The sequence below is a fragment of the Diabrotica undecimpunctata genome, chromosome 3, assembly GCF_040954645.1.
Source record: "Diabrotica undecimpunctata isolate CICGRU chromosome 3, icDiaUnde3, whole genome shotgun sequence".
Taxonomy (NCBI): Eukaryota; Metazoa; Arthropoda; class Insecta; order Coleoptera; family Chrysomelidae; genus Diabrotica; species Diabrotica undecimpunctata.
Window position 1 is genome coordinate 75,800,752 of NC_092805.1, and position 26,249 is coordinate 75,827,000.

General features: G+C 32.8%; 1 protein-coding gene across 4 annotated transcripts in view; it reads left to right on the forward strand.

Annotated features, from left to right (window-relative positions):
- The window catches only part of sub (kinesin family member subito), a 245,003-nt gene that overhangs the window by 113,451 nt on the left and 105,303 nt on the right, over positions 1-26,249 (forward strand). For all 4 annotated transcript variants that reach the window (XM_072526082.1, XM_072526083.1, XM_072526084.1 and 1 more), the window contains exons 4-6: positions 3,913-4,215; positions 6,858-7,167; positions 22,632-22,889. In XM_072526082.1, the coding sequence (XP_072382183.1) occupies positions 3,913-4,215; positions 6,858-7,167; positions 22,632-22,889 (871 nt within the window). The remainder of the gene's footprint in view (positions 1-3,912; positions 4,216-6,857; positions 7,168-22,631; positions 22,890-26,249) is intronic.

Genomic DNA, 26,249 nt, shown 5'->3' on the forward strand with positions numbered 1-26,249 from the left:
GTAGCACCACATCTCAAAGCTTTCAAGATTTTTAACATTCTTCTGTTTAAGAGTCCATGCCTCAACAACCCTAAAGCAAAGTACTGAATACATACTAAGTAGTTAACTAAATGTGGACGTATGCAAAGAGATGTATGACGTAATAGTATGGTATTCGCTAATAATCCTGTCACGTAATATGCCACACACTTCTGTGCGTTAATTCGTTTTACTGCTGCCAGTTTAAGGTTTTATTAGATGCCGCCATGTTTAATTTCTCTCCACCATCGTATTATCTCCGTTAAATCCTATCATTTTAGGCTCCATATGTCATGATTAGACCTATAGGACCGGAGATACGCAATTGACATAACATATATAGGAGCAAAGATATATACCTAAGGTCCTTTTGGTGTTCTATTGGTGAAATGGTACCATTTGAGGTACTGTACGTCACGATTGGACTAATAGGATCGAAGATACATAACTAAGGCCCTTTTGCCAGGCTACTCTATTTAATTTTTATATCTCATTGTATTCTATTAGTTAAATTCTATCATTTTAGGTACGAAACGTCACGATTGGACTAATAAGACCACAGATACATAACTAAGGCCCTTTTGACAAGCTGATGTATTTTATTTTTCTATCTTATTGTATTCGATTGGTTAAATCCTATCATTTGAGGTACTGTACGTCACGATTGGGCCACTAAAAACGAAGATACGTAACTAAGGCCCTTTTGACTTGATGCTGTATTTTATTTCTATGTCATTGTATTCTATTGTTTAAGTGCTATCATTTGAGGTATCGTACGTCACGATTGGACTAATAGGACCGAAGATACATAACTAAGGCCATTTTGACATGTTACTCCATTTAATTTTTATACCTCATTGTATTTTATTTGTCAAATCCTTTTATTTGAGGTACTGCACGTCATGATTGGACTAATAGAACTAAAGATACACAACTAAGGCCCTTTTGACATTGCTCTGCATTTGATTTTTCTATCCCATTGTATTATTTTTGTTAAATCCTATCATTAGAGGTACTACACGTCACGATTGGACTAAAAGGACCGAAGATACGTGACTACGGCCCTTTGGACATGTTGCTGTATTTAATTTTTTTATTTCGTTGTTTTCAATTGGTTAAATCCTGTCATTTGAGATACTGTGCGTCACGATTGGACTTATAGAAACGAAGATATATAATAGAATGTATGAGATGTATGACTTATCACAATTTTCGCATGGTATTATATAAACTACATTTGAGCTTTCCATAATGCTAATAGGTGATTTAGTTTTTGTATACAATGATGCTAATAAATGATGCAACTAAAAATGTTAAAACATTAGCATCATTGTATACAAAAACTAAATCACCTATTAGCATTATGGAAAGCTCAAATGTAGTTTATATAATACAGGCAGGAAAGTAAAACTCTTTGTTCTTTATCAAGCTTTCGCAAAATTTATTTGCTTCTTCAGGATATGATATTAGTATGATATATTTAAGTCAGAACGCAAGCGCTGACAACTTCATTATTAGTTCGTATGAATCTTTATGTCGTTAAGGTTCATTGGTAAAAAACAAATGAATTTAAATCCCAGTAAAGGGAAATATTATTTTGATTTTCTTTATTTAATTATATTATATTGTTCATGTAAACAATATACATGTATACACTTGTATACATGAACAATATAATATAATTAAATAAAGAAAATCAAAATAATATTTCCCTTTACTGGGATTTAAATTCATTCGTTTTTTACCAATGAACCTTAACGACATAAAGATTCATACGAACTAATAATGAAGTTGTCAGCGCTTGCGTTCTGGCTTAAACAGAACCTCACTTTTAACTATCTAAAAATCAAAAATTTAGTTATTGCCGACAATTCAAAGAATTACCTCCTTTTAAATGTAGTTGCATTGGGTTTTTCGATTAACCTTGGGTAAGCCTTTACGTGTCAAGTTCGAAGCTACCATACATTTCAATCCTTATAAAAAACTTTTTTTGCACATAGTAACAAAAAACACCACTATGTTACTAGCAAAGTTTTTTAATATTCTAACTCTACAATTCTAAGTTACGGTAAGATCAATAATGTTTTAATAGATAATATATGGTAGCTAATTATAATTTATTCTCTTTCAGCCCTGAAGAAGCCAAATTAATTCTCTTTGGCGAAAACGTTCGGCGAAACAATTGATACACATTAGAGTATTTCTTGCAGATTTCCCCAATATTTAAGAGTTTACTATATATATATATATATATATATATATATATATATATATATATATATATTATATATATATATATATATATATATATATATATATATATATATATATATATATATATATATATATATATATATATATATATATGTCACCACTATTGTGACGGTTCCATGATCCCAGATTAGGAATAACTCTTTCCTCTGGCAAATTTTCAGGGTTTGCTATCCCCGGCTCTCTATTTCTAATATAAACTGCTACATCTTGCCTTTTGTCCGTGATTCAGCCTCCTTGTGTCATAATCTTTTTATTTTGCTCTGAGACTAGCAACATCCCTAATAGAGTTGAATTTAAAGGCCTAATCTTCCTCCCACCGGCGTACTTGCGCTTCTTTCCCTAGTCTTTTTCGGCTACGAGGTTCCTGAACTCAGGACAATTTTCCGAGTCTATCCTGTGGTCCTCGCTGCAGATTCCGCAATGCGACGTATTGTTACACTCCCTAACGCTGTCCCATTCCTCCCAGCAATTCAAGACATTTGTCTTTTAAAGTCCTTTCTTTGAATTTGTCAGTCAGCCGCTGTTTTACTAGCTTTTACTATTTGTGGAGGGGGACTTTGTGCCCATCCAGCGTAATTATCTTATCTTTGTTTCCTCTCCTGCTGGGACAATTTCCCTTCTCTCTGCTTCTTTTGTGCTTTTAAAGCCACCCTCCGGCCATTCTTCGCAAACGTACCTCTTATGTTCACCTTCACTCACTCCTCTCTCTAAGCGAGCGGCAATCTCCTCTTCCATTCTTTTTTTCCTCCTTTCCATATCCTTTTATATATCTTCTATTTCTGCTTGTACACTCATGGCACTTTTCTCGACTCTTTCCGTTATGGGGATCTTTTCCGTTTTTTCTTTGTAGTTTTCCATTTTCGTCTGAAGTGCCTTTAACATAATATTGTGTTGGGCTATTATCGCAGTCTTAATTTCAACTTTGGTTTTCACATGCTCATTTGATATATTGTGGAGTGCCTTCGATTTTGTTAGGACCTCTTCTACCGCCTTATCGCGCCTAGTTCTTCGCTTTCTCTCCTTATCATGAGTGTCAGGATGGTGTCTGTGTGCCACCGCCAACCTGAATACTTTTGTAACGTTGCTGTATGACCTAGTCTGCTCGTTAGAGTTGTTTGGTTTTTAACAACACTTTGTTGCGGACTGGGGTGTTAATGGTATTCTTTCAAGGTCTCGAGCCGAGGTTTGTTTTGTGTTAATTTGCTCTGGTCGATGCCCCAGCAACCATTTTTCTTGCGTGTGTGTCAATTGACAAATTACAGTAATGACATAGCTGTAGTCCCTACTAGAATGAAACTGTTGGCCATCTACAACCATGAGTAAACAGTGAAACTACATCGAAACTCACTAGTATAGCTTTCACTATTAGAGTTGTATTCTTTATTTCCTCGCTAAAGTGTCTAGAACCTTTGACCTAAATTTCAGACTGGCCAATGAATGGTTTAAGCAAAGACGTTAGATATTTTGCGAAATATTATGTAGAAAGGCCAACTGCACTGAAAATCGGTCGTAAAGGGACATATCTTTTTAAGTATACTTTAATCGCAGTTAATTGCTTTAAGATGCCACAAATAATTTCTGCGATTTCAAAATTTTTATTTTTAACTTTTTCGTTTGTAGGAAGATGCATGGAGAATATACGAAAATGCCAACAAATAAAAGACAGTAGATTAATACCTTTTAGAGAATCAAAGTTGACACAAATTTTCCAAACTGCCCTTCTAGGCCATGAAAATGTAGAGATGATTGTTAACATCAATCCTTCAAGGAATATGTTTGATGAAACAGTACATGTTCTCAATTTTTCCGCTATCGCTAAAAGTGTTATTGTTAAAGAAGAGCTACCTAAACCAATTAAAAAAGAAACTAGATTTTCTATATTAATGAAGGCAGAAAATTCTCCAAGATTTAAGGATGTTGTTAGTGAGTATCTTGTAATGTTTTTATTAATTCTAATTTATTGTTCTTATTTTAATTTACTAAAACACGATAATTTATATCAATTTATTAAACCACTGTACAACAATTTATTTGACTAATAATTACATAATTTATCTATACGAACGTTACAATTTAAACGCGGCGCGAATCTTCAAAATTAACTGTTCTCTTCATAACAAAATTCGTCTATAAATATAAAATTCTGTTATTCGAGAATTACGGTGAAGCGGCGATCCCCCATCGAAGAAACCAGAAGCTCAGACTGGTTTTATTTGGCCTAGGGAGACCCGTCGATCTTCTTACTAGAAAATACTCTAGTAATACTAGTAATAAACATGTTTACCGTTCTGAGTCATACGACACGTCACCATCTATCGTAACAATCTTATAACATTGTTTGTTGGTTTGTGATTTGTTCATTCATTTTAGGATGATTCTAGAATTTATTTATTTTAAATAAAGGCCATCAAAGTAAATTTTGACTGGCGATTAACTGACAGTACTTGCAGACGTTTTAGCTTAATGAACCATAATCTTCTTCTTTTTCCTCTTTATAAGCAATTCTACTTGTTCATTGGCTGATTAATACCTCTATGGAAGGTTGTCTGTACATCCTTTGCGCGATCGTCCGATACTTCTTTTGCCGATTGGTGACTTATCTCTTGCTATTTTGACGACACGGGTGACCACCATTCTGCTTCTGTGGTTATTCCATTCTTTTTTCTGTTTTATGTCCATTCATTTGTACACTGTACGTTACATTTTCTTCTATTGTGTTTCTCTTTCGATCTCTCAGCGTATTTCCTGTAATTCTTCTCAGTACTCTCATCTCTTTCGTTTCCAGTAGCCTTTGCGTTGTGGCTGTGTCGGGCCTTGTTTCTGAGGCATATGGCATTAGTGGTCTTACACTGGCTTTATAAATTCATCTCAGTGTTAATGTGTCTGTTTCGCCGTATAGTGTTATTAAGGCATCCTGCGAGTCTATTGGCTTTTTGTAATTGATTTCTCACTTCTTTGTCCAAGTCTTCATAGCTGGACAGTGTAATTCCCGGAAACATATTCTGAATACATTTATTCGCATAATGTACACTAGAATTCCTAGAACGTGTAAAGAGATGAATACTGAGATATAATTCGCTATATTAAAGGTTTAAGAACCAAATTATCTCTCTCCTGCTTGATAAGCTAATGAAATTTTTTTTTCCTCACAGATGGAGATTTTTACTTGATTTTCTACCACGTCTAGATTTATATGAGATCTTGCCATGAGTCACCATTGCTGACATTGTCAATCTGGTCAAGAAGTTTGCTTTCCACAAAAATCTATTTCTGTAGATATGAAAAGGCTTAATTCGATTCAGTAACATATTTTTGACCCTTTTTGTCGCATTTTATATATTTTTTATTATTTCGGTTTTGGTTATGTTCCAGATTTTGGAAAAAGTTAATACTACACTCGCTACACTGGTATTATTTGATTACTTATCTCATGGGATTATTTATTCTTTCTCAGATATGGGATCCCACGTATTTGTGCTCTCAATAGACCCGTACGATTGATCTACCTTCTATAACTTCTATATAATTACTCTTTTCCCTTCTTTTTGTTAATTTTTAGTCCATAATTTTTACATTTTAGCATTCTCTTTATCAGTAAAATTCAGAGTAAAGAGGTGGTTGTTATTTATTTCTATACAGCGTTCCACATTAAGAAAATAACATTAGGCTTATGGAGATCAGTGTTGCCAAAACTCTCAGGCATGCGGTTTACTAGATTGTCGATATATTTTTCGAATTTCCATTTTCAATTAACATTTAACTGTAAAGTCAGAATAACAACTGAAGAACTACAAAGCCTTATTATCATTATGTAGTCTCAGAGAACGACATAAAATCGCTGACATACGTACACCGCATTACTTTAAGTTGCAATTAGTAATTAGATATATGCATTCAAAGCGGTCCGTTTATTTGCTTTTAAATCTTTAATAGCCGGCAAAGTGTATGATTTAACTAAGCAATATTTTCTACTGATTTCTATGATTCATGGTATATGATATTCTTACCGAAAAACAAATAAACTGTCGTTACTATAATTAAAATAAGATAAAATAAAATTATCTTTTGTAAATACTATTTATTTAATTAAAATCATTTTCCCTACTTTTCATCTCTTGTTTCGAATGGGCACTTTTGGTCAATTACGTTAAAAAACATTAATTTAATTCATGTCTGTGAAAACGAAAATACAAATAATTATACAACCCTGAATCGTGCTTATGTTCATCGTGGCATCGCTGCGCTTCTATCGTCCATAAGAAATACATGGCCCTATCTCCGCAATGTTATTTTCTTAACTTGGAACGCTCTATAGTCAAATTCTTTCACATATCTGTTTCTTCAATAGCACATTTGCATATATGTTAAACAAGATAGAAGCTAATTAAAAGCTGTATCTTTTATCCCGAACTGCAGAGGAACTTTTTTTAACTAATGTTTTACAATATAACTACTGTATTTTGTTATTGGCTTTTTACAATAGTTTTTTCACTATTTCCATAGTTTAGAAATATTCATTTAACTGTTATTTAACTGTAGTCAATATTTTAATATTGATTTTTTAGCCAATAAACTAGAGGTGGAAAAACTTACGAAGAAATACAATAGAGCTAAAGAAGAGATTAGAAGACTCCAGACTCTAGTTAACCGTCTTAACGAAGAATTAAGCGAAGGCCTAACATCAGATGAAAAATCTGAAGAAATCAAGCATTTGCATCGGGCCATCGATAAAATAATTGATGAAAGGGATAGTGTCATACAAATCTATGAGAAAAAAATGGTAGAAAATGCCGATCGAATTTCCGCAGTTTATGAGGAAAGTATTGCAAGATATATTGAAATGCACAAAAAAGATAAACAAGAATCTATTCAAAGGTATTTTTGTTACATTTTTTACACACTGTACATTACTGAAATTAATTTTTCTAGTTTAACGTTAATACTATTTAATTTGGACATTGGTTCGCAAATGTCCAATAATCCGAATCAAATTCACACAGTTACTCTTATGTATAATTCCTGTCTGCCGCGTCTAATTCTTGGCATGGGTATGTCTTTTATTGTAGGCCGGAGTAGTAGAAGATGGTTAAATTCAGATAGAGACCCAGTCGTTTGGGGGTATAATATTGTTACGAACATGCTTTCGGCATGCCCCAGGTAACGGTTGCATTTTGAAAAAGGCATCAAGAACATTCGCGATCCATCGAGTGAGAGAAAGAACAACAGGTCACGTAGGCGAATTAGAGGTGGGACAACTCCCGAATGTTCTGGAACTTAATACTTTTGGTATATATATGACGCGATGTTAGAAGTAGAGTTTAGTTGATAAGAGAGTACCGAACTGTAAAGTTATAAGTAAATATATTTATATAAATTCAAACCGCTTGTTTTATTTAATCTCGCTACAGTTGGTGTTACGGTGTGAGTAAAGAAAAAATAAATTCAACAGTGACTTTTGAAAAAGACTTTTGAAAAAAAAAGTATTATTCGTCGGGAACATCCGCGTAGTTCGGTAGTGATCTTTGTATAAAAGAACATTTAAAAAGCACAAAGTGTGTGCCTGACCAAAGATGCTGCTAGTAGAACTTTCAGCAAAACAGTTGCGTGAGTAGCTAGAAGAACGCGATGAAGACTGCAGTGGGTCCAAGAAGATACTCCAAGAAAGACTGAAGACTGTGCTTAACAAGAATGGAGAAGACCCAGAGACATTCCAGTTTCAATCAGCAGAAGAAGCAGTTTTAACTAAAATAATTGATGGAAAATTTGAAAATGTCTCGCAAATGATCGAAGAGAGTTCTAGAAAGAATGAATAATTTCCAAAAGATTCGATGAAACATTCTAAAATGTATCTAAAAGATTCGACGAGACTTCACAAATTATTAAAGAAGTAGCTAGACAAAACGACGAGAAATTCGAAAATATGTCTAGAAGATTCGACGAAGTATGTAATCAAAAGAATGAGAAATTTGAAGAAGTCTCAAGAACATTCGATAAAGTAGAAGAGAAGATCAAACAATTAGAGACCATGATAACTAACACAAAAGTGCTACCACCAGTTAATACGGTAGCCTTAGATCCGGTAGTGAAAGAAGAATTACCTAGAACCGAAACGACACATAATGTGAGATTCAAATTGCCACCATTTGATGGAAAGTCTTCTTGGTCCATATACCTTAGACAATTTGAAGCTATTGCGACAGCCAATCATTATACAGAACAAGAAAAGGCTGTTTCCTTGACTGCTGCTTTACGAGGTGATGCTGCAGATATCCTAAGATCGATTCCTAAGGGTCAAGAAAAATGTTACCAGACCTTGTTCACTCGACTAGACAAACGTTACGGAGATGCCTATCTACAACAAGTCTACAAAGTACAAATAAGAAGTAGAATCCAACGAGCAAGTGAGAGTTTGCAAGAATTTGAAGCAGATGTTGCTCGTATAGCGCTGTTAGCCTATCCAGAAGCACCAGACAACATTTTGGAAGAAATTGTTGTAGATGCCTTCGTCAATGGGTTGAGAGACAGTGAACTACAGAAAGCTTTACGACTAGCAAGACCGAAAGTTTTAGATGAAGCGCGTGCTATTGCCTTGGAACATGAAACAGCTAGTCAAGCTTCACGGAGCTATCGAGTACGAACCTCTGAAGAGAGCGACGAACAAAACGAGAAACGTCTGGAGGAAATCGTACGGAAAGTAGTTCGTAACATGATGCCGAAGAGACGTGAACCCAGATGTTGGAATGGTAACGACGTAGGTCACATTCGTCGTAAATTGCAAGAAAATAATACAACAGTTAGAAAGCTAGAGCAGATCGAACACTGGGCTGGAAAAAGTCATTCAAATGCAGAAACTCGGTCAAAACGGCGATGCAGTGCAAACTGTAATTCCTGTCTTAGATTAGAAGAACGACTTTGCCCCGTGAGACGAACCAGCGTCATTAATGATCAATGGCAGCCTCAACAGCTACAAGACGCTCAAGCAGATGATCCATGTATAAAAAGAGTATTGGATTGGATGCGTCGAAGTGAAAGACCTTCTTGGCAGGACATTAGTGCATGTAGTCCCGAAGTCAAGTGTTACTGGAGCCAATGGAATTGCCTAGTGCTGAAAGATGATCTTCTGTATAGAACCTTTGAGAACGATGATGGTACAGAAACTAAGCTTCAGTTGATTGTACCTAAAAGTAAAGTGTCAGAAGTATTGCGTCAGTTGCATGACGGTGCATCAGGTGGACACTTTGGTATCACGAAGACTCTGCAAAAGGTTCGAGAACGGTTCTATTGGGTGAACTGTAAAGATGATGTAAGAAGATGGTGCCGGAAATGTGAACTGTGTGCAACCAGTAATGGTCCAGTTGGTAAAAAGAGGGCACCCATGAGACAGTACAATGTTGGTAGTTCTATGGAAAGAGTAGCAATCGACATTGCAGGTCCACTTCCAGAGACAAATGATGGAAATAAATATATCCTGGTAGCCATGGATTATTTTACGAAATGGACTGAGGCCTATGCGATACCAAATCAAGAAGCTGCTACCGTTGCAGAGGTACTTGTTAAAGAATTCTTTAGCCGATTTGGTGTTCCCTTGGAGATCCACTCCGACCAAGGGCGAAACTTCGAGTCAACCCTTTTCCAAAACGTTGTAAATTGATTGGTGTCAATAAGACCAGAACGACACCCCTGCATCCTCAATCAGATGGAATGGTCGAGAGAATGAACCGAACAATGGGTAAACACCTGTCCAAGGTTGTATCAGAACATCAAAGAGATTGGGACCAGCACATTCATTTGTTCATTCCTAAGAATGAACAACATTCATGAACTTGCCCGACAACACATCAAGATAGCCAGTGACAGAATGAAAGATCAATATGATTCTCGATGCAAGAGTGAAAGCTATGAAGTAGGTGATCTTGTTTGGCTTTATAATCCACAACGTCGTCGAGGCTTGTCTCCCAAACTGCATAGACAATGGGAAAATCCGTATGAAATTAAAAAGAGAATAAATTACGTAATATACCGAATTAAGAAGTTGCCGAAAGGTAAACCAAAAGTAGTTCACATAAATCGTCTTGCACCTTATGCTGGCTCAAATGAAACAGAAGAAGCACGAACCCTTCAACATGAGATCAAAGATGACCGGCGAACAAGATTTAATGAATTTATGTCAAATTACGCAGGGAGAAAGAGTGCTAGATTCGGCGTGACCACAGAAGTTCAGCAGGATCTTTTTAGTGTTCCGCATAACGTCTCTCTAGCCTGTGTTGCACAAGATCTTGAGACGACTAAAGGAATCTCATCCGTATTTTATAAGAAGTTCGGTCGTTTGGACGAGTTAATAAATCGGCAGCCTAAAGTTAGAAGAGTACTGAGATTAGAAGATGGTCCTCGATCTTTGCTGTATATGGTGTATAGAAGTCGTATACAGACAGGGCAAGCTACGAGGATATATGGAGTGTTCTAACTAATTTGAAGAAAATCGTGTGCAATTATGACATCAAGAATTTGACCTTACCCAAGATAGGCCATGCACTAGAAAATCTGGATTGGAAGATTGTCAGAAGCATGCTTGAAGTGATCTTCCGAGAAACCGGCGTACGAATTACTGTGTGTTGTATTAACCCGAAGAGATCGTGTCCTTCAAAGTCTGTAGACTGTTATTTCTTCTTGAGGGGTTCGTGTAGAGCTGGAGAGTCCTGTAGATTCCGCCATCCTGGGTCTACGTATAGAGTTGCTGATCGGGACGCTCAGATTTAAGAGGGGAGCAGTGTTATGAACATGCTTTCGGCATGCCCCAGGTAACGGTTGCATTTTGAAAAAGGCATCAAAAACATTCGCGATCCATCGAGTGAGAGAAAGAACAATAGGTCACTTAGGCGAATTAGAGGTGGGACAACTCCCGAATGTTCTGGAACTTAATACTTTTGGTATATATATGACGCGATGTTAAAGTTTAGTTTAGTTGATAAGAGAGTACCGAACTGTAAAGTTATAAATAAATATATTTATATAAATTCGAACCGCTCGTTTTATTTAATCTCGCTACAATATATATAATATATAATATATCTCGTTCATAATTTCTGGTGTGATTTCGCTGTGTTTCCACTACTTTTTTCCATTCTTCTTTCTCTTTGATTGTCCTTTCTATATTTCTAAGTTCCATACTCCTTAAGTGTTCTTCCACTTGTTATCTCCATCTCAGTTTAGTTCTGCCTCTGGTTCTTTTAACTTATTACGTTATAACGCTTAACGGATTGCTCTTCTCTCTTCTCATTATGTGTCCATACCATCTAATTCTTTGTGCTTTTATTGCTGTAACTATGTTCTCTTGACCCATCCATTTTTGTATTTCGTTATTCATCCATTGTCTTGCATCCTCTTCGTTTTCCCTCTTTGGTCCCACTATTTTTCTGATAATCTGGCTCTCAAAAACTTTCAATTGCTCTTCTTCTCTTACTGTTAATGTAAATGTTTCTGCAGCATATACTACTATTGGTCTTATGGTCATTCTGTAGGTTTTCATTTTTGTGTTTTGGCTTATCTTCTTATCTCTAAACATTTTTTTATTTTTTAAAACACTATATTTCCCGCTTGAATTCTTCTTTTCATATATACACTTTCATTTCTTTTGTTGACTATTAAGTACTCCCAAATATTTGAATGTTTCAACCTCTTCGAAACTGTGTGCATCTATTGTCAGTTCTGTTATTTGTGTCTTCTTTTTCTTACTTAAATTCATGTATTTTGTTTTATTTTCATTCATTTCCAGTCCTCTCAGTTTAGCTTCGTTTTCTATTTCTTGTAAGCTTTTCTTTAGTGCCTTTTTATCTATTGCTACTATGGTTATATCGTCTGCATATCCTATTATTTGTACTGTATTCTTGTTTATAGTTTTTGCGTTTGACAGCTTTTTTATTATTTTGTCTAGTGATAGAATAAATAGTACCATTGAGAGCGCATTTCCTTGTCTTACTCCATTTTTTATTTTTATTATTTATGTTCTTTCTCTTCTGGTGTCTATTATTACTTGGGAATCTCGCATTGTCATTTCTATCATTCTTATAATTTTATTCGGTTTTTTACTCTCTTGTAAGTCTTGTATTGTGTATTTTATTTTCTGTTTCTATCTCGTTCATAATTTCTAGTCCTTTTTGATTTTTTTCGATTTAAATAATTTTTTGTCTTTTGCCTTTGATGTTTGTATTTTTCTCGTTCCTTTTCTTTGCTTGTGCTTAACCATTTCAATCTTGTTTTATTCTTTTCTTCCACTGCTAATTTGCACTCATCGTCAGACCAATTATTGCTTCTTTTATTTTGCATTTTGTCAGCCACTTTCTCCGCTGCGTTGTTTATTCCTTGTTTGATTTTTTTCCAGTGTTCCTCCATTTGTTGTTCTTGGAACTGCATCTCTGTATTTACTTCTTGAACAGATCTTCTTACTTATTTCTCTTTCAATTTATCTACGTCCCATTTTCTTTGTGCTTTTTACCTTTCGTTCTTCGTTGTTTTTATTTTACATTTTGTAATCACTAGCATATGGTCCGAATCGATGTTGACCCCTCTGTGAGATCTAAGGTCATTTCCTCCTATAAGGATTAATATATCTTCTCCCAGAATTTTCTTGGCGTTTTCTTTTAGTATTTAATAGAACTACTGTTTTGTCAAGTCATCACTGTTTTCTGTGGGTGCATAGACATTTATTATGGACAACTTGTTCGGTTTGCTGTTTACTCTTGTGTATGATATTCTTTCACTTATGGGTTTAAATTCCATTTTTTTCCATTTCCTTTATGTCTCATTTCTCCTATCACCATAAAAGCCGCTCCTTCATATCCCTGTTTTACTTCACCTGCATACCATACTGTATAATTTTCCTTTTTGATTTTTCCATGCCCCCCCCCCCACATCTGGTTTCCTGAATTCCTGCAATATCTATCTTGTACTGTTTTAACTGTGTCGCTAGTTATTCCATTTTTCCAGTTTCCAGCAGCGTCCTCACGTTCCATGTTCCAATGTTTCTTGTCATTTGTCTTTTTTGTATTTTTCTTATTATTCTGAATATACCTTGACTCATTTTCCTCTTCGTTTGCATTGTCTGATTCCTTTTCATCCATCCATTCTTCTTTTTCTAGTTTTTTGGATCATTTTCGGTATCTATGAGTTTATTTTCTTTTGCATTCTATTTCAGCACCTTGTCATCTACTTCTAATTTCTGATATCTGATTTTTACTTTTGCTCCTTTTCTTCTCTCTTGTTTTGCTGTTTCTGGTATCTTTTCTTTGCTTCCGTGGACATTAACGCTGCATTTATATATATATATATATATATATATATATATATATATATATATATATATATATATATATATATATAAATATAAAGTAGTTAGGTATTATTGACTGACACGTTATGTAAAATAAAGTAAGTTTTATTTTGGGGTTGCAGTCATTAATAGAATAAAACTTTATTTTATATAAATATATATATATATATATATATATATATATATATATATATACAGGGTGGCCCTTAAGTAATTGTACAAACAGAAACCGTAGATTCTGCACTTTAAAATATTACGATTTAAGCCAACTTGCTTTTATAAAATGTTGATATTAAGAAAGATACAGGGTGTTAAAGTGGAAATTTAAAATTTTATTTTTCGCTATAACTTACGTTTGTAAATATTTTTGGACAAAAATTTACAGTTGGATGCTTTTGAGTAGGATAAATAATAATTTTATACTTACTTTAATGTAACTAATAGAGGCCGCCACATATGCCATATGTGTGGCATAAATTTGCGCTTAACTTTTTTGCTCTTTAAGTTAGCTCTATTTGTGTTAAAAAAATATTAAAGATACATTATTTTTACAAAGAAAAGGTATACTTGTTAGTAACCTGAAAATTCAACCGTATTCGAGATAAATGCATTTTATAAGTTAGCTGCACAATAATTCTGAGTTTGATTTTGTGCGGTAAAGCACTGAATACCTGTAGATACGCATAATTCATAGTTTATTCTTATTAAAACAACTTAAAGATGATAATGTAACATCACAAAATGCTTTGTTATGGGTGCTAAATGTCTTATTGGAGAAAAGATATTTCATCTTCTTCTTTAGGTACCGTGTCCGTATTCAGACGTTGGCCGTCATCATGTTTACAATTTCCCTTTGCTATCGCTTCTTAAGTTTCTATAATGGCGTTGTATTACTTTTTCTCTATTGTAAAATGCTAAAAACTCAAAATATGTGGTTTATGCAAGATAGTACACCATCACATTCTAGAGAGAAGGCAGTTAGAACATACTTAAATATAACTTTTCTGAACGTTGGATTGGTCGTGGTAGTCATATTCCTTGGCAATGTGGTGAAATATTGACATAATTATTTAATTTATAAAAAAATGCGAAAAGAATACTTATTGTTCATTACGTAAATTATTTACCCATTTTTATTAGGACAAATAGAAACTAGAGCACAGGTATTGAATAACACATATGTGTCCTGTTTCATAATACTTTTGCTACAAATCTAACCTGAAAGACTCAGCATTTTTACAAAAACATAATCGTTGTTCTAATAACCGATATTGTTATAAATATAGTAAACACACAGGCAATTTAGTTCAGCATAATATTAGTTCGTTAGTAAATCATAATAGTCCATTTGCTCGAGATGTAATTATAGTTACTCGTAAGCTGTGCTGTAACGTAATCATATAAATAAGTAATGTCATCGATAGGTTATTCAGTGTGTATATAAGTAACCAGTGAACGAAATACATCACAGTTTACTACATTATTTAACTTCTGCGACAAATAAGATGGGGTTCCATAATATCGCATAAGATTTGGATATGTATCCAAAAGAATATATTCATCTATTATACATTATAGCCACCACGTAACCCCGAATTTAATCCGCTTGATTTTGGTGTATGGGGCGCATTAAAACAACGTGTCTATAAGAATCCCATAAACATTCGCAACCAACTATGGGAAGAAATAAATACTGCAGCAGTTTCTTTAGAACCAATGATGCTATTTAATATGAGACGATCTTTTATGGAATATATTGACAAATGAATTAAAGAAAATGGTGGACATATCGAACACTTACTTTAAATAAAGTTATGTTGTTTAGTTTAACTATTTCTTAATTTGGTTTGTAAACAAAATGTTTTGATTATGAGTTTAATTTACCATAAAACGTAAAATGTTTGATGTAAAATCCTATTATTCTGTTATTTTGTCAAATCCTATTATTAATTATCCTGCTGAAATATTTATTTTATTTAATATTTTGTTAACTATTACCTTTAGTTTAAGGTATTTTATACCAAAATTCAGAAGTATTATTGTTTTTCTCTATTTTTTCTTCGTTGCCTGGAGTAATTGCCTTAGATCAGAATTATGCAGCTGATTTTTAAAATGCGATTATCTCGAAAACTGTTGAGTTTTGAGGTTATTAAGAAGTATATCTTTTTTTTTGTTAAAATAATGTATCTTTAATATTTTTTATCCCAAATACAGGTAACTTAAAGAGCAAAAAAGTTAAGTGCAAATCTATACCACATGTGGCATAAGTGACGCCCTCTATTAGGTACATCAAAGTGTGCATCAAATTATAATTTCTCATATTTAAAAGTACCCAATTGTAAATTTTTGTGCATAAATGTTTACAAACATGAAAGTTATAGCGAAAAATAAAATTTGAATTTTGCACTTTAACACCCTGTATCTTTCTTAATATCAACATTTTATTAAAGCAATTTGGCTTAAATCGTAATATTTTAAAGTGCAGAATCTACTGTTTATTTTTGTACAATTACTCAAGGACCACCCTGTATGTATATATATATATATATATATATATATATATATATATATATATATATATATACATACATACATACATACATATATATATATATATATATATATATATATATATATATATATATATATATATATATATATATATATATATATATATATATACATACATACATATATATACATACATTTCTCTCTCGCCACTTGTGTATTTGAGTTTACCTTTTTCTTGCAGTATTTTCTGTTTGTCTTCCCAGCTCTTTGTTTATATTATACATTTCTTGTATCCTACTTAAACGCACTTTTAATTTCTATTTTCTTAGTCTCGCTTCATCTTCTAGGTCTACTTCAAGTCCTAATATGATTAATTTATTGCGTATTTTTTCCTTATTGATATTCTCTAATCTATTCTCCATGTTTTTTTGAGTTCTTCGTTTTCTTTCTCCCATTTTTTTTTCTTTTCTACTTCTCTTTTTAAATTTTCTGTTTTTACTTTGTTTTGCTTAAGTTTCTGCTTTATATCTTCCAGTTCATTTTTCTTATCCTTGATTTCATCTTTAATTTCTGTTTTGCTTTTTAGGATGTCTTCTTTAATTTCTTGCCTCATCCGACTCAGCAATTTCTTAATCTCTTGCATGTTCGTTAATATTGTACTTGCTTTTTTTATGCATTTGTCTGGAGCTTTCTTACTTTTATGTTGCTCTTCTTTGTCCTCTTCAATCGAGCTGTCGTGTTCCGGTTTGGAACACCTAAAAAATAAAGCGCTAAAAATATATTTTTGTTTCACTAAAAACATTTCCGGGGTATTATCCACAACTATTATCATTTAGTCTAAGTCTCAGCGTTAAAAGTTTTGCCCAAGTCAACCCATCGGAGGCTAGCTTTTTTCAGGTGACCTTTCTCTATTTTGTTTTATCAGTAACGCGCCCGTCTTGTTTCACTTAGTTTTCTACCTGTTATATTTAGTCCTTAAATATTTAGTCCCTTTAATGCGATTATATTAACTATAATATTCTTGATTTCAATGTATATATATATATATATATATATATATATATATATATATATATATATATATATATATAATACATAAATCCTTTATAATAGTGAAAGTTATATGTCATATATAAGCAAAAATATAAATAAATCCCACTATTTTTGGTTCGAAATGTCTTATTCTTTAAATTTAAATTGATTAATATTATAAATATATACTGAAAAAGGGTTTTCGTAATTTTGATTATAACAAATATACGTTCTTCTGCGATAATCAGAAGGAAAATTCTTGTTTTTAAAATCTTTATTTTACGACTATTAAAAAATACAATTATAAAGTAAGTTTGTTTCTTGTCGAGTGTGTTGATGTCACTTGTCATAAAAAAATGGGTCGGAGCACGCCTCTTCGGTCATGGCACCAGCAGCACACGCGCATAGGATTAACACAGAAGATACTTTAGTCACTATTTTTCCGGAATCTAATGTTTTACTAATTTTGTGTGTGTTTAAACCACTTTAATGACAATTTTTCCAAGAGCGTTATTCACATCGACTGTGCGATTTTATACCAGCGGCGTACTGGACCCACTTGATTACTAAATTATTTTTTCCAGTAGAAACACTCTTTAAGATCACTGTAAATAAAAGATACAACTTGCAAACCATAAATGAGCATACATCAATAAGCGTATCAAATGACGAGGAAGCTGAAATGTTATATGAATATCTAAATAAGAAATTTTAGCGCCAAAATTTCAACGTGAAAACTGCAAGGCACACTAACACGGGCAATATGGTCTGGGAAATAACATTAGGATAGGAGAGATGCTCTTTTAAGTGATAAAAATAAATATGTCATTTTTTCCTTTATTATGCAATCAGTACTTGTTGACTATTATACAACAAATTTAATGCCAACCTATTCGAATGGTTCTTCAGTCGTTTTAAATCTTTATCAATGAAAGACAATATCATTCCACTCATAGTTGGCACTTAGATTGTTGTTGCATACAAATCATGACGCGTCGCTTATTTCTCGTAACACCTTGTTTTGTTTGAAAGTGTTTCATGATTGCTAGGTTTGATTTTGAAGTAGTACCCCACAGCTGTATTCCATACATACAAACCAGTTTAAGTATGATACTGCGTGTTAATAGTAGTTTGTTTCGTATTGATAACTGAGCCTTTCTTCCTAGTGATCAATAATATATTGTGTATGCGGTGTCAAGACGTTATTCTTTTTTTTGCATATATGGGTTCTCCAGATGTGTCTTGTCCATATATAGGCCTAGGTAAAATTTGAGGTGAATCACTATGACATTTCGAGAAAACTATGTGGCTTGATTTTGAATCATTATGTTTTTTCTTCCATTTATTTTGTGATTCAGGACTCGGAGTTTGGGATTCCGTAGCTTGTTGTTAAGGTAAATCTGCTGTAACTTTGTAATAGGATGAAATCTATGTTTAATTTCAATTTTCAGTTTTCACTTCACGGTTTTACGGATTTTTTAAAACTCTCTAGACTATTCTTGCCTTTTTGGTTTATATCTACAAGATTCGTTTTTATGGAAGTCATTTGGTTCATTGATATCTATATCTGATGTTTCTTGTTGGGTAGCATCATCATACAATGTATTTTCTATCCCAGTTATCTTTTTATTTAGATTAATTTATTTCGACTATTTGGACTGGTCTATTTCAATTTTGTTTGGAACAGTTGGATTGGAACATTTTCTAGATTAAGATTGTTTAAATTTACTTCGTCACTGGTTCCCTGCATTATATAATAATTATTGTCATATCACTCAATGTAATTCTCATAATACTTTTTCTTATATTTAAAATACATTCTAGGTAATATATGCAATATTTGATATTGGATAATAAACACCTTAAATCCTAAGTAGATATTTATATTATTATCTAAATGTACATCTTATATATATATATATATATATATATATATATATATATATATATATATATATACAGATTGAACGAATTTAAAACGGAACATACGAAATCAATGTATTTCGGCTCAACTCCGCTCTAGGTGGTTGGCCAACAAAAGGTTGTCAAATAATTATATTATAAAAATCCAATACTTCAGCGGGCTGCTGGATTCGGAACTCATTCAAGAACAAGTCAAAACTCCACCCAAATAGGTTGCCTAGAATCACTGAAAAAACTAGACTAAACAAGCAGTTATTATGCTGTCAAACCACTTATTGCTTCCTTATAGTCCAAGAGATAGAGCCGAAATTTTGAACTGATCAGTAATATGACATTTCTCTATTGGAATATATTCATTGTAACTGGGTTAAGACTTTGCCTTACAGGCGGACGCCCCTCGTGGTACAGGGGGTGGCTATACAGGGATGAAGTTGTCATTTTTTTCGGAAAAATTAACGATCAATAATATGGCTGAAAATTTGCCCAGAGTAAGATCTTGGTATAACTAGACGAAATCCCAAAGGGCGGACGCGAGAGTGGATACATAAGGTGTGGCGGACAGGGGTGAAATTGCAATTTTTTGGGGAAAAATTAACGATAAGTAATATGTCCGCTATTTTCATGGCTCATTATTTAGCCCCTAAAAACTTTAAATCCAAAAGGGCGGATAGCTGGGTTGGTACAGAGAACCACAAAACGGGGTCAAATGTACCACTGCCTGCGCATTTTAGGTCTCGGTAACAATTTTCAAACTGATTTTATTATGATATTTTTATACCGATTGATTTGAAAATTTGTATGCTCACTTCTGTTACTATTCTGAGAAGCGTCAAGCAGAGTTTTCCTCAAAATTTTCCAAAAAAATTTCCGTAAATGAAAATTTTCGTAATTTTTTGAGGTAAAATCTAATTTGTAGAATCCTTTCGATTTTCTGTAAGTTATACCATGATTTGTTTTCCAAAAATATTCAAACAATTTTTCCGATAAGAAAAAAAAATTTAGAAAAACTTTTCTAAAACATTTGATAAAACTCTACGTCATCGTCTGAATCTTTTATAGAATATTTTGTAGTTTTAAAATGATATTATGATAATGTTTTTTTTTTCAAACTAAAGTCATATTTACTTTACAAATCACATTTTTTCTTAAATATAAATATTTTACGAATTAATTTTTAATTGAATAAATGTTTGATATTTGATATTTTATTAAATTAAAGTAATTTTATAATGTTAACTATTAAATATTTTTGGTATAACAAATAGTAATTTTACTTATTTTTTATTACAATAAAAAGGTTTTTAAATTTATATTGCATAAATAATGATTGTTCAGATATAAGAAAAATTTGATTTATTATTACATTAATAATCAATTACAAAATATATTATTTCTATTTATCAATGGGTAAAATTCAATTTGTAGAATTCCTTTAACATTTTACAAATAATTATTAATAAAAATCAATTTAATAGTGGAATTATCAATTTTTTAAGTTTTGAAATTTACTTTGTAGATATTTTCAATATTTTTTTTAACTTTCAAATTGATTGAATTTTTTTTCATTAGTTAATTATAATTTTATCGTCGGTCGATCGGATAGCCAAGCGGGCTGGGCGGCTGGCTTCTCCTTCGCTTCAATGCGAGAGATGTCAGTTCAAATCCCCGGCTCGGTGAATAGCAAACAAAAAAAAGGCTAACGCAGTAGTTAAAATGAATCTGCGGCTTAGTCTAGAATATGCTGGTATCTGATCGGCCTATGGTGGAGCAGTACGGCAAGAGATAAGGGCTTGCGGCTAGGTGATACTCCTCCATAGATCCCTACCGGAAGGGAGTGGAACGCCTAAATACCGGGTATATATATATATATATATATATATATATATATATATATATATATATATATATATTATAATTTTACAAATTCTGTTTGGACATTAATTTTGCATCATTATTATTTTAAAATATTATGCGCGTTCATTTAGATCAGTAATTCTAGACGCATGCGCTAAATGTAATAAGTATCAAGATGCTTTTATTCAACTTGGTGAAACTGACTTCGATTGTAATGAAGTTTTTGAAACCTTAGAAACTTTCATATGTCACTTATATGGAACAGGACTGACGAGAACAATTCCAAAAAGAAAAGTAAACGATGTCAGAGTTTCACTATTTAACCGGCAGTATAAGTTGCATGATGTAAACGAGCCTTAAAAAAAAAACTAAAAAATTTCGATGCTTCAAGCTTACCACCATGTCAAGATGAATTACACCAACATCTACTGCGAGCTCATTATATTTCAAATATTTGGACAGATGCTCATAAAAAAGTACCAACAGAATTGATTGTTGAAGAACATGGTTGGGAGTTTGAAGATGAAACATATGAATTCAAATGATTTAGTGGACCTCAGATGCCAGAATCAGTTCGAGAAGTAGTGATTGAAAATGAAGCAGATGATGAATGTGATATTATTGAAAGTGAAAGTGACGAAGATGATGAATGTGATGACATCAATGAGAGTGAGAAAAATGACGAAATTTTTAAAGTTTTTCTAAATTTTTTTTTCTTATGGGAAAAAAAGTTTGAAAATCGAAAGGATTCTACAAATTAGATTTTACCTCAAAAAATTACGAAAATTTTCATTTACGGAAATTTTTTTGGAAAATTTTGAGGAAAACTCTACTTGACGCTTTTCAGAGTAGTAACAGAAGTGAGCATACAAATTTTCAAATCAATCGGTATAAAAATATCATAATAAAATCAGTTTGAAAATTGTTACCGAGACCTAAAATGCGCAGGCAAGTGGTACATTTGACCCCGTTTTATGGCTCTCTGTACCAACCCAGCTGTCCGCCCTTTTATATTTAGAGTTTTTAGGGGCTAAATAATGAGCCATGAAAATGGTGGACATATTACTTATCGTTAATTTTTCCCCAAAAAATTGCAACCTCACCCCTGTCCGCCACCCCTTATGTATCCACTCTCGCGTCCGCCCTTTGGGATTTCGTCTAGTTATACCAAGATCTTACTCTGGGCAAATGTTCAGCCATATTATCGATCGTTAATTTTTCCGAAAAAAATGACAACTTCATCCCTGTATAGCCACCCCCTGTACCACGAGGGGTGTCCGCCTGTAAGGCAAAGTCTTAACCCAGTTACAATGAATATATTCCAATAGAGAAATGTCATATTACTGATCAGTTCAAAATTTCGGCTCTATCTCTCCGACTATTAGGCAAGCTCCTCTTTCCTTTAAAGGAGACAGATAGTTGAACGATATTTTATACAATGTCTATCACCGGGTATGGATTTATTTTTGTCCAAGTTTTATATTGGTCCACTATTTCAAATGCAGTTCAAACAGACATATATTAAATTGTATGTTCCGTTTTAAATTGGTTCAATCTATATATATATATATATATATATATATATATATATATATATATATATATATATATATATCTTAGATCTTGGTTTAGTAGAAATAGTGGTTCATTTTAACATTTATATCAACAATTTAAGTGGTATTGTAATTTTCAGAATAAGAAAAGAATACGAAGAAAGAATTGCTGAAATGCAAGTTATTACGATCAGCTCAAGTGATGAAGAAGATGATTCACCTAAAAAACCTAATGGTAAATCACAGAAAGAATTAGAAGATAGAATTGTACACTACCAGAATCTTGTCGGTGAAATGTCAGATGAATTGCGAGGGCTAAGAGAAGAGTTAAAAGACAAGGAAGACTTATTAGAAGATGCAAAAGAGCATTTTACACTTCTTGAATTGGACATAGAAAGGTATGACGGATCATCTATCTTCATTAAAATTCAAAATAATTGTTTAATCCAGAGTTTAATAAGAGTCCAATCTGGTTCATCTTGGTCCAAATTAAAGGTATTGATGTCAACTGATAGCTCTAATGATTTTAAAAAGAGTAGCGTCTCTCTAACTAAAGGTATAACTCAAAAATGGTGAAAACACCGGAGAACCGACGCGAAAGTCCTAATTTGATTTTGAAAAAGAAATCTATTATGGTAAAAATTGAGTGAGTTATGGCCAAAAAACGATTTTTCACGTTTTATTGAATTTTGAGGTTATGTGTCAGTATTTTGTGCTAAAGTTTGGTGTATCCTCAGTTTTTGTGTTGCCGAACAATACCCCAAAATTTTGGAAAGTTTCCTCTGGGGAAATTTTGACATTCTTATTCCGCTATGCCACTTAGTTGTACATAGTTGAATTAAAAAAATTGAGGCGGTTGGGCGTTTCTAGACTTTTGTTTTATCGTTTTAAAATGTTCCTGACTACATAAAATCGAAATTTTATACGGTTGAACTGGTATTGAAGTGGAGATTTCAATAAAGGTATAATATACAGAGTGTTATATTTAAGAAACCAAAGTGACTAATTATATCAGAAAAATGGTACATCTGGCAACGTTACAAACATTAAATTTCAAATCTTCATATTGCAAAATAGGTGTATCCCCGTTTTTGTATGATTCGCTCCATCTATTTAAGAAATTATCAGGCGTTTCCAGGCTTTTGGTCCACTCTGTGTATTAATATAACAATAAATCTCTTATTATTTCAATATATACATTAAATACTGTGAACAAGTACGCATCTGATTTCTTTGAATAAGTATGAGAAAATCAGTAAGATCTTCTTCTTCTTCTAATGGCGCTACAACCCTTTGTGAGTCTTGGCCTGCTTAACAATGTTCTTCCATTCTGCCCTGTCGGATACTTTCCTTCGCCACTGCCTGATGTTCATGGTTTTAAGATCCCTCTCTACGTCGTCTATCCATATTTTACGGGGCCTTCCTCTTGTTCTGTTTCCTTGGGGCTTCCATCTCTGGACTACTTTTACAGCTCGATTATCTTGCATTCTTTCTAGGTGACCAAGCCAGTTTAGTCTTTGTGATTTTACAAATCTGACAATATCTGCGCTCTGCATTAGTTCATCCAGCTCGTGGTTCATTTTAGGTACAAATCAGGTTCAAATCAGTAAGATAAAAGTACTTATAATGTCTGATGGGAAGTTAGTTTTACAGTAACCATAGTATAATATCTATTAGTAATATATTCTTTTTCGATTTAGTTTTTATTATTTATTCACTACCAAAAGATCCTACTATTAGTCAAATAACTGTTTATCGTCTCAGAAACGAATAATAATGATCGCTAGTCTACTATGGCTATTCAATTTTCTATGTTATCTAGTACTTGTGCCGTATTTCAAATAGTCCAATATGCATCTGGATTACAAGAAGTTTTTATAACAAAAGATGATTATGCTCCAGATGAAAAAGTTGTGTAAAATTCAAGAAAATTTTTAGAACGAAATATCAACGTTATAGTTTTATTTTTCAACCTATCATCCTAAATATCTCGAAAGTATAATATCTACAACAAAATTTCAGGACATAATAATAAAACTACGCGAAAAAAGTTGCAATAAAACCTTTTATAAATTTGTTTATAGGAAATCGGATTATTCTTTAAAGATTCTGAAAACTTAAATGGTGCAGCGTAAAGAAAAATGCCATACTTTTTTCTATTTTTGCATTTTAATTGTAATGCATTAAAATACGTAGTTTTTATCTCCGTACAGTGGCTGGAGTTCCTCCGTACAGATCACAATATTTGCTTGTAAAATAGTAACTCATTACGAATCGACAAGGTGGAGTTTCTTCCAACTAGACAATACATATTTTATTTCTTATATTTAATTCTTCCCTTTTTTTCTAGACGTGAATGTTCCAGTGAAGTTTGGCATCTAATATTAAACCTAAATATTTTGCGGTATCTGCACATATTTATAGTAAAATTGACGTGAACAAATTTAGCTTTATTTAGCCTTATTATTCATTTTTTAGTCGAAGAAAGGGATTTGGTTAACTGCTATTTTATTGGTCGCCCATTCATTTATCTTTCCTACTGCTTGGTACAGGCATAACACACGTGTATATTATGTATAAGACCGGACCCAACACACTTCTTTGTGGAACATTGTTCTAATTTCTCTTAAGTTCGAAAAACTTTCTTCCCAGTTAATTCTAAAGTAACAGTTTTTAAATTATGTATTAAATCTTCATGCCAGATTCATTGAAGATCTATAACGTCACTACAGATAGTTGAACAGACAGTTGTGGAGTGTTTATTCCTAAACCCAAATCGATGTGTCGGAATCAGATTTTTGTTTTAATAATTGGTGTAATTATTTTGAGTGGAAGTTTCTCAAACAGCTTCAATATTACAGGAGGTAGAGGGATTGGTATGTATGACGAAACATCATGTACAGCTTTTCCTGATTTAGGAATCATAATAAATTCGGCTATTTTCCATATCTTTGGTACATATTGTAAGGATTGTTCTCAAACTAACCTAAACTGTGACATTTTATGACAGATATTGAATTTTTGGTATAGCTGTGACAACTGAAACGTTGTAACTGACAATCACAACATCTAGAAATATTGAGAAAACTCTACAAGCATTTGGAAGTTACTATAATATTCCAGGCTAAATAATTACTGTATAAAGGATCCGACACGGCATTAGGAGAATTAATGTTTAAGGTAACGAGAGTCACGATAACGTGTTTGCTAGTCTTTTAGTAGTTGTCTATAAAGAGTAATTAGTGCTGCCATCATTTGTTATCTATTTTAAGTAAGAATTAATTTAATCATTTTTTAGTTGTAGGTTTGTCCTTTTGAGCGGTTGACTTGCATTATTTAGTTTAGTCGTATCTTAGGGAACCCTTGTTTGTTGCATATTCTTCTGGACATTTTCAGTTATCATGTTTCTTACTTCCTTTGAATAATTTTTATTTTATTTTAGGTTTCAGTGTTAGAGTGTTTTCCCATGCTGTTTGGTGGATATTGTGCACCAACAATTCTGTTTCTTTATCTAATTGCTCTTTGATTTGTAGTGATAACAATAATTTGGTATATAAGTTGATAGTGATTTAAACCAGTTTTTTAATAGCTAATAAAAACTCTTTGCCCTTAGTGGTAGTTATCTTAGAGCATCAGGGTGTGTTGTTCGCATTGAAATGTCTTCCAATAATAAATCTCTTTTCAACGTTTTCCAGGAACTCAATATACTGTTCCTTTTTAACAGCATGCTTAAGCGGGTAATATATTGAACTGACATT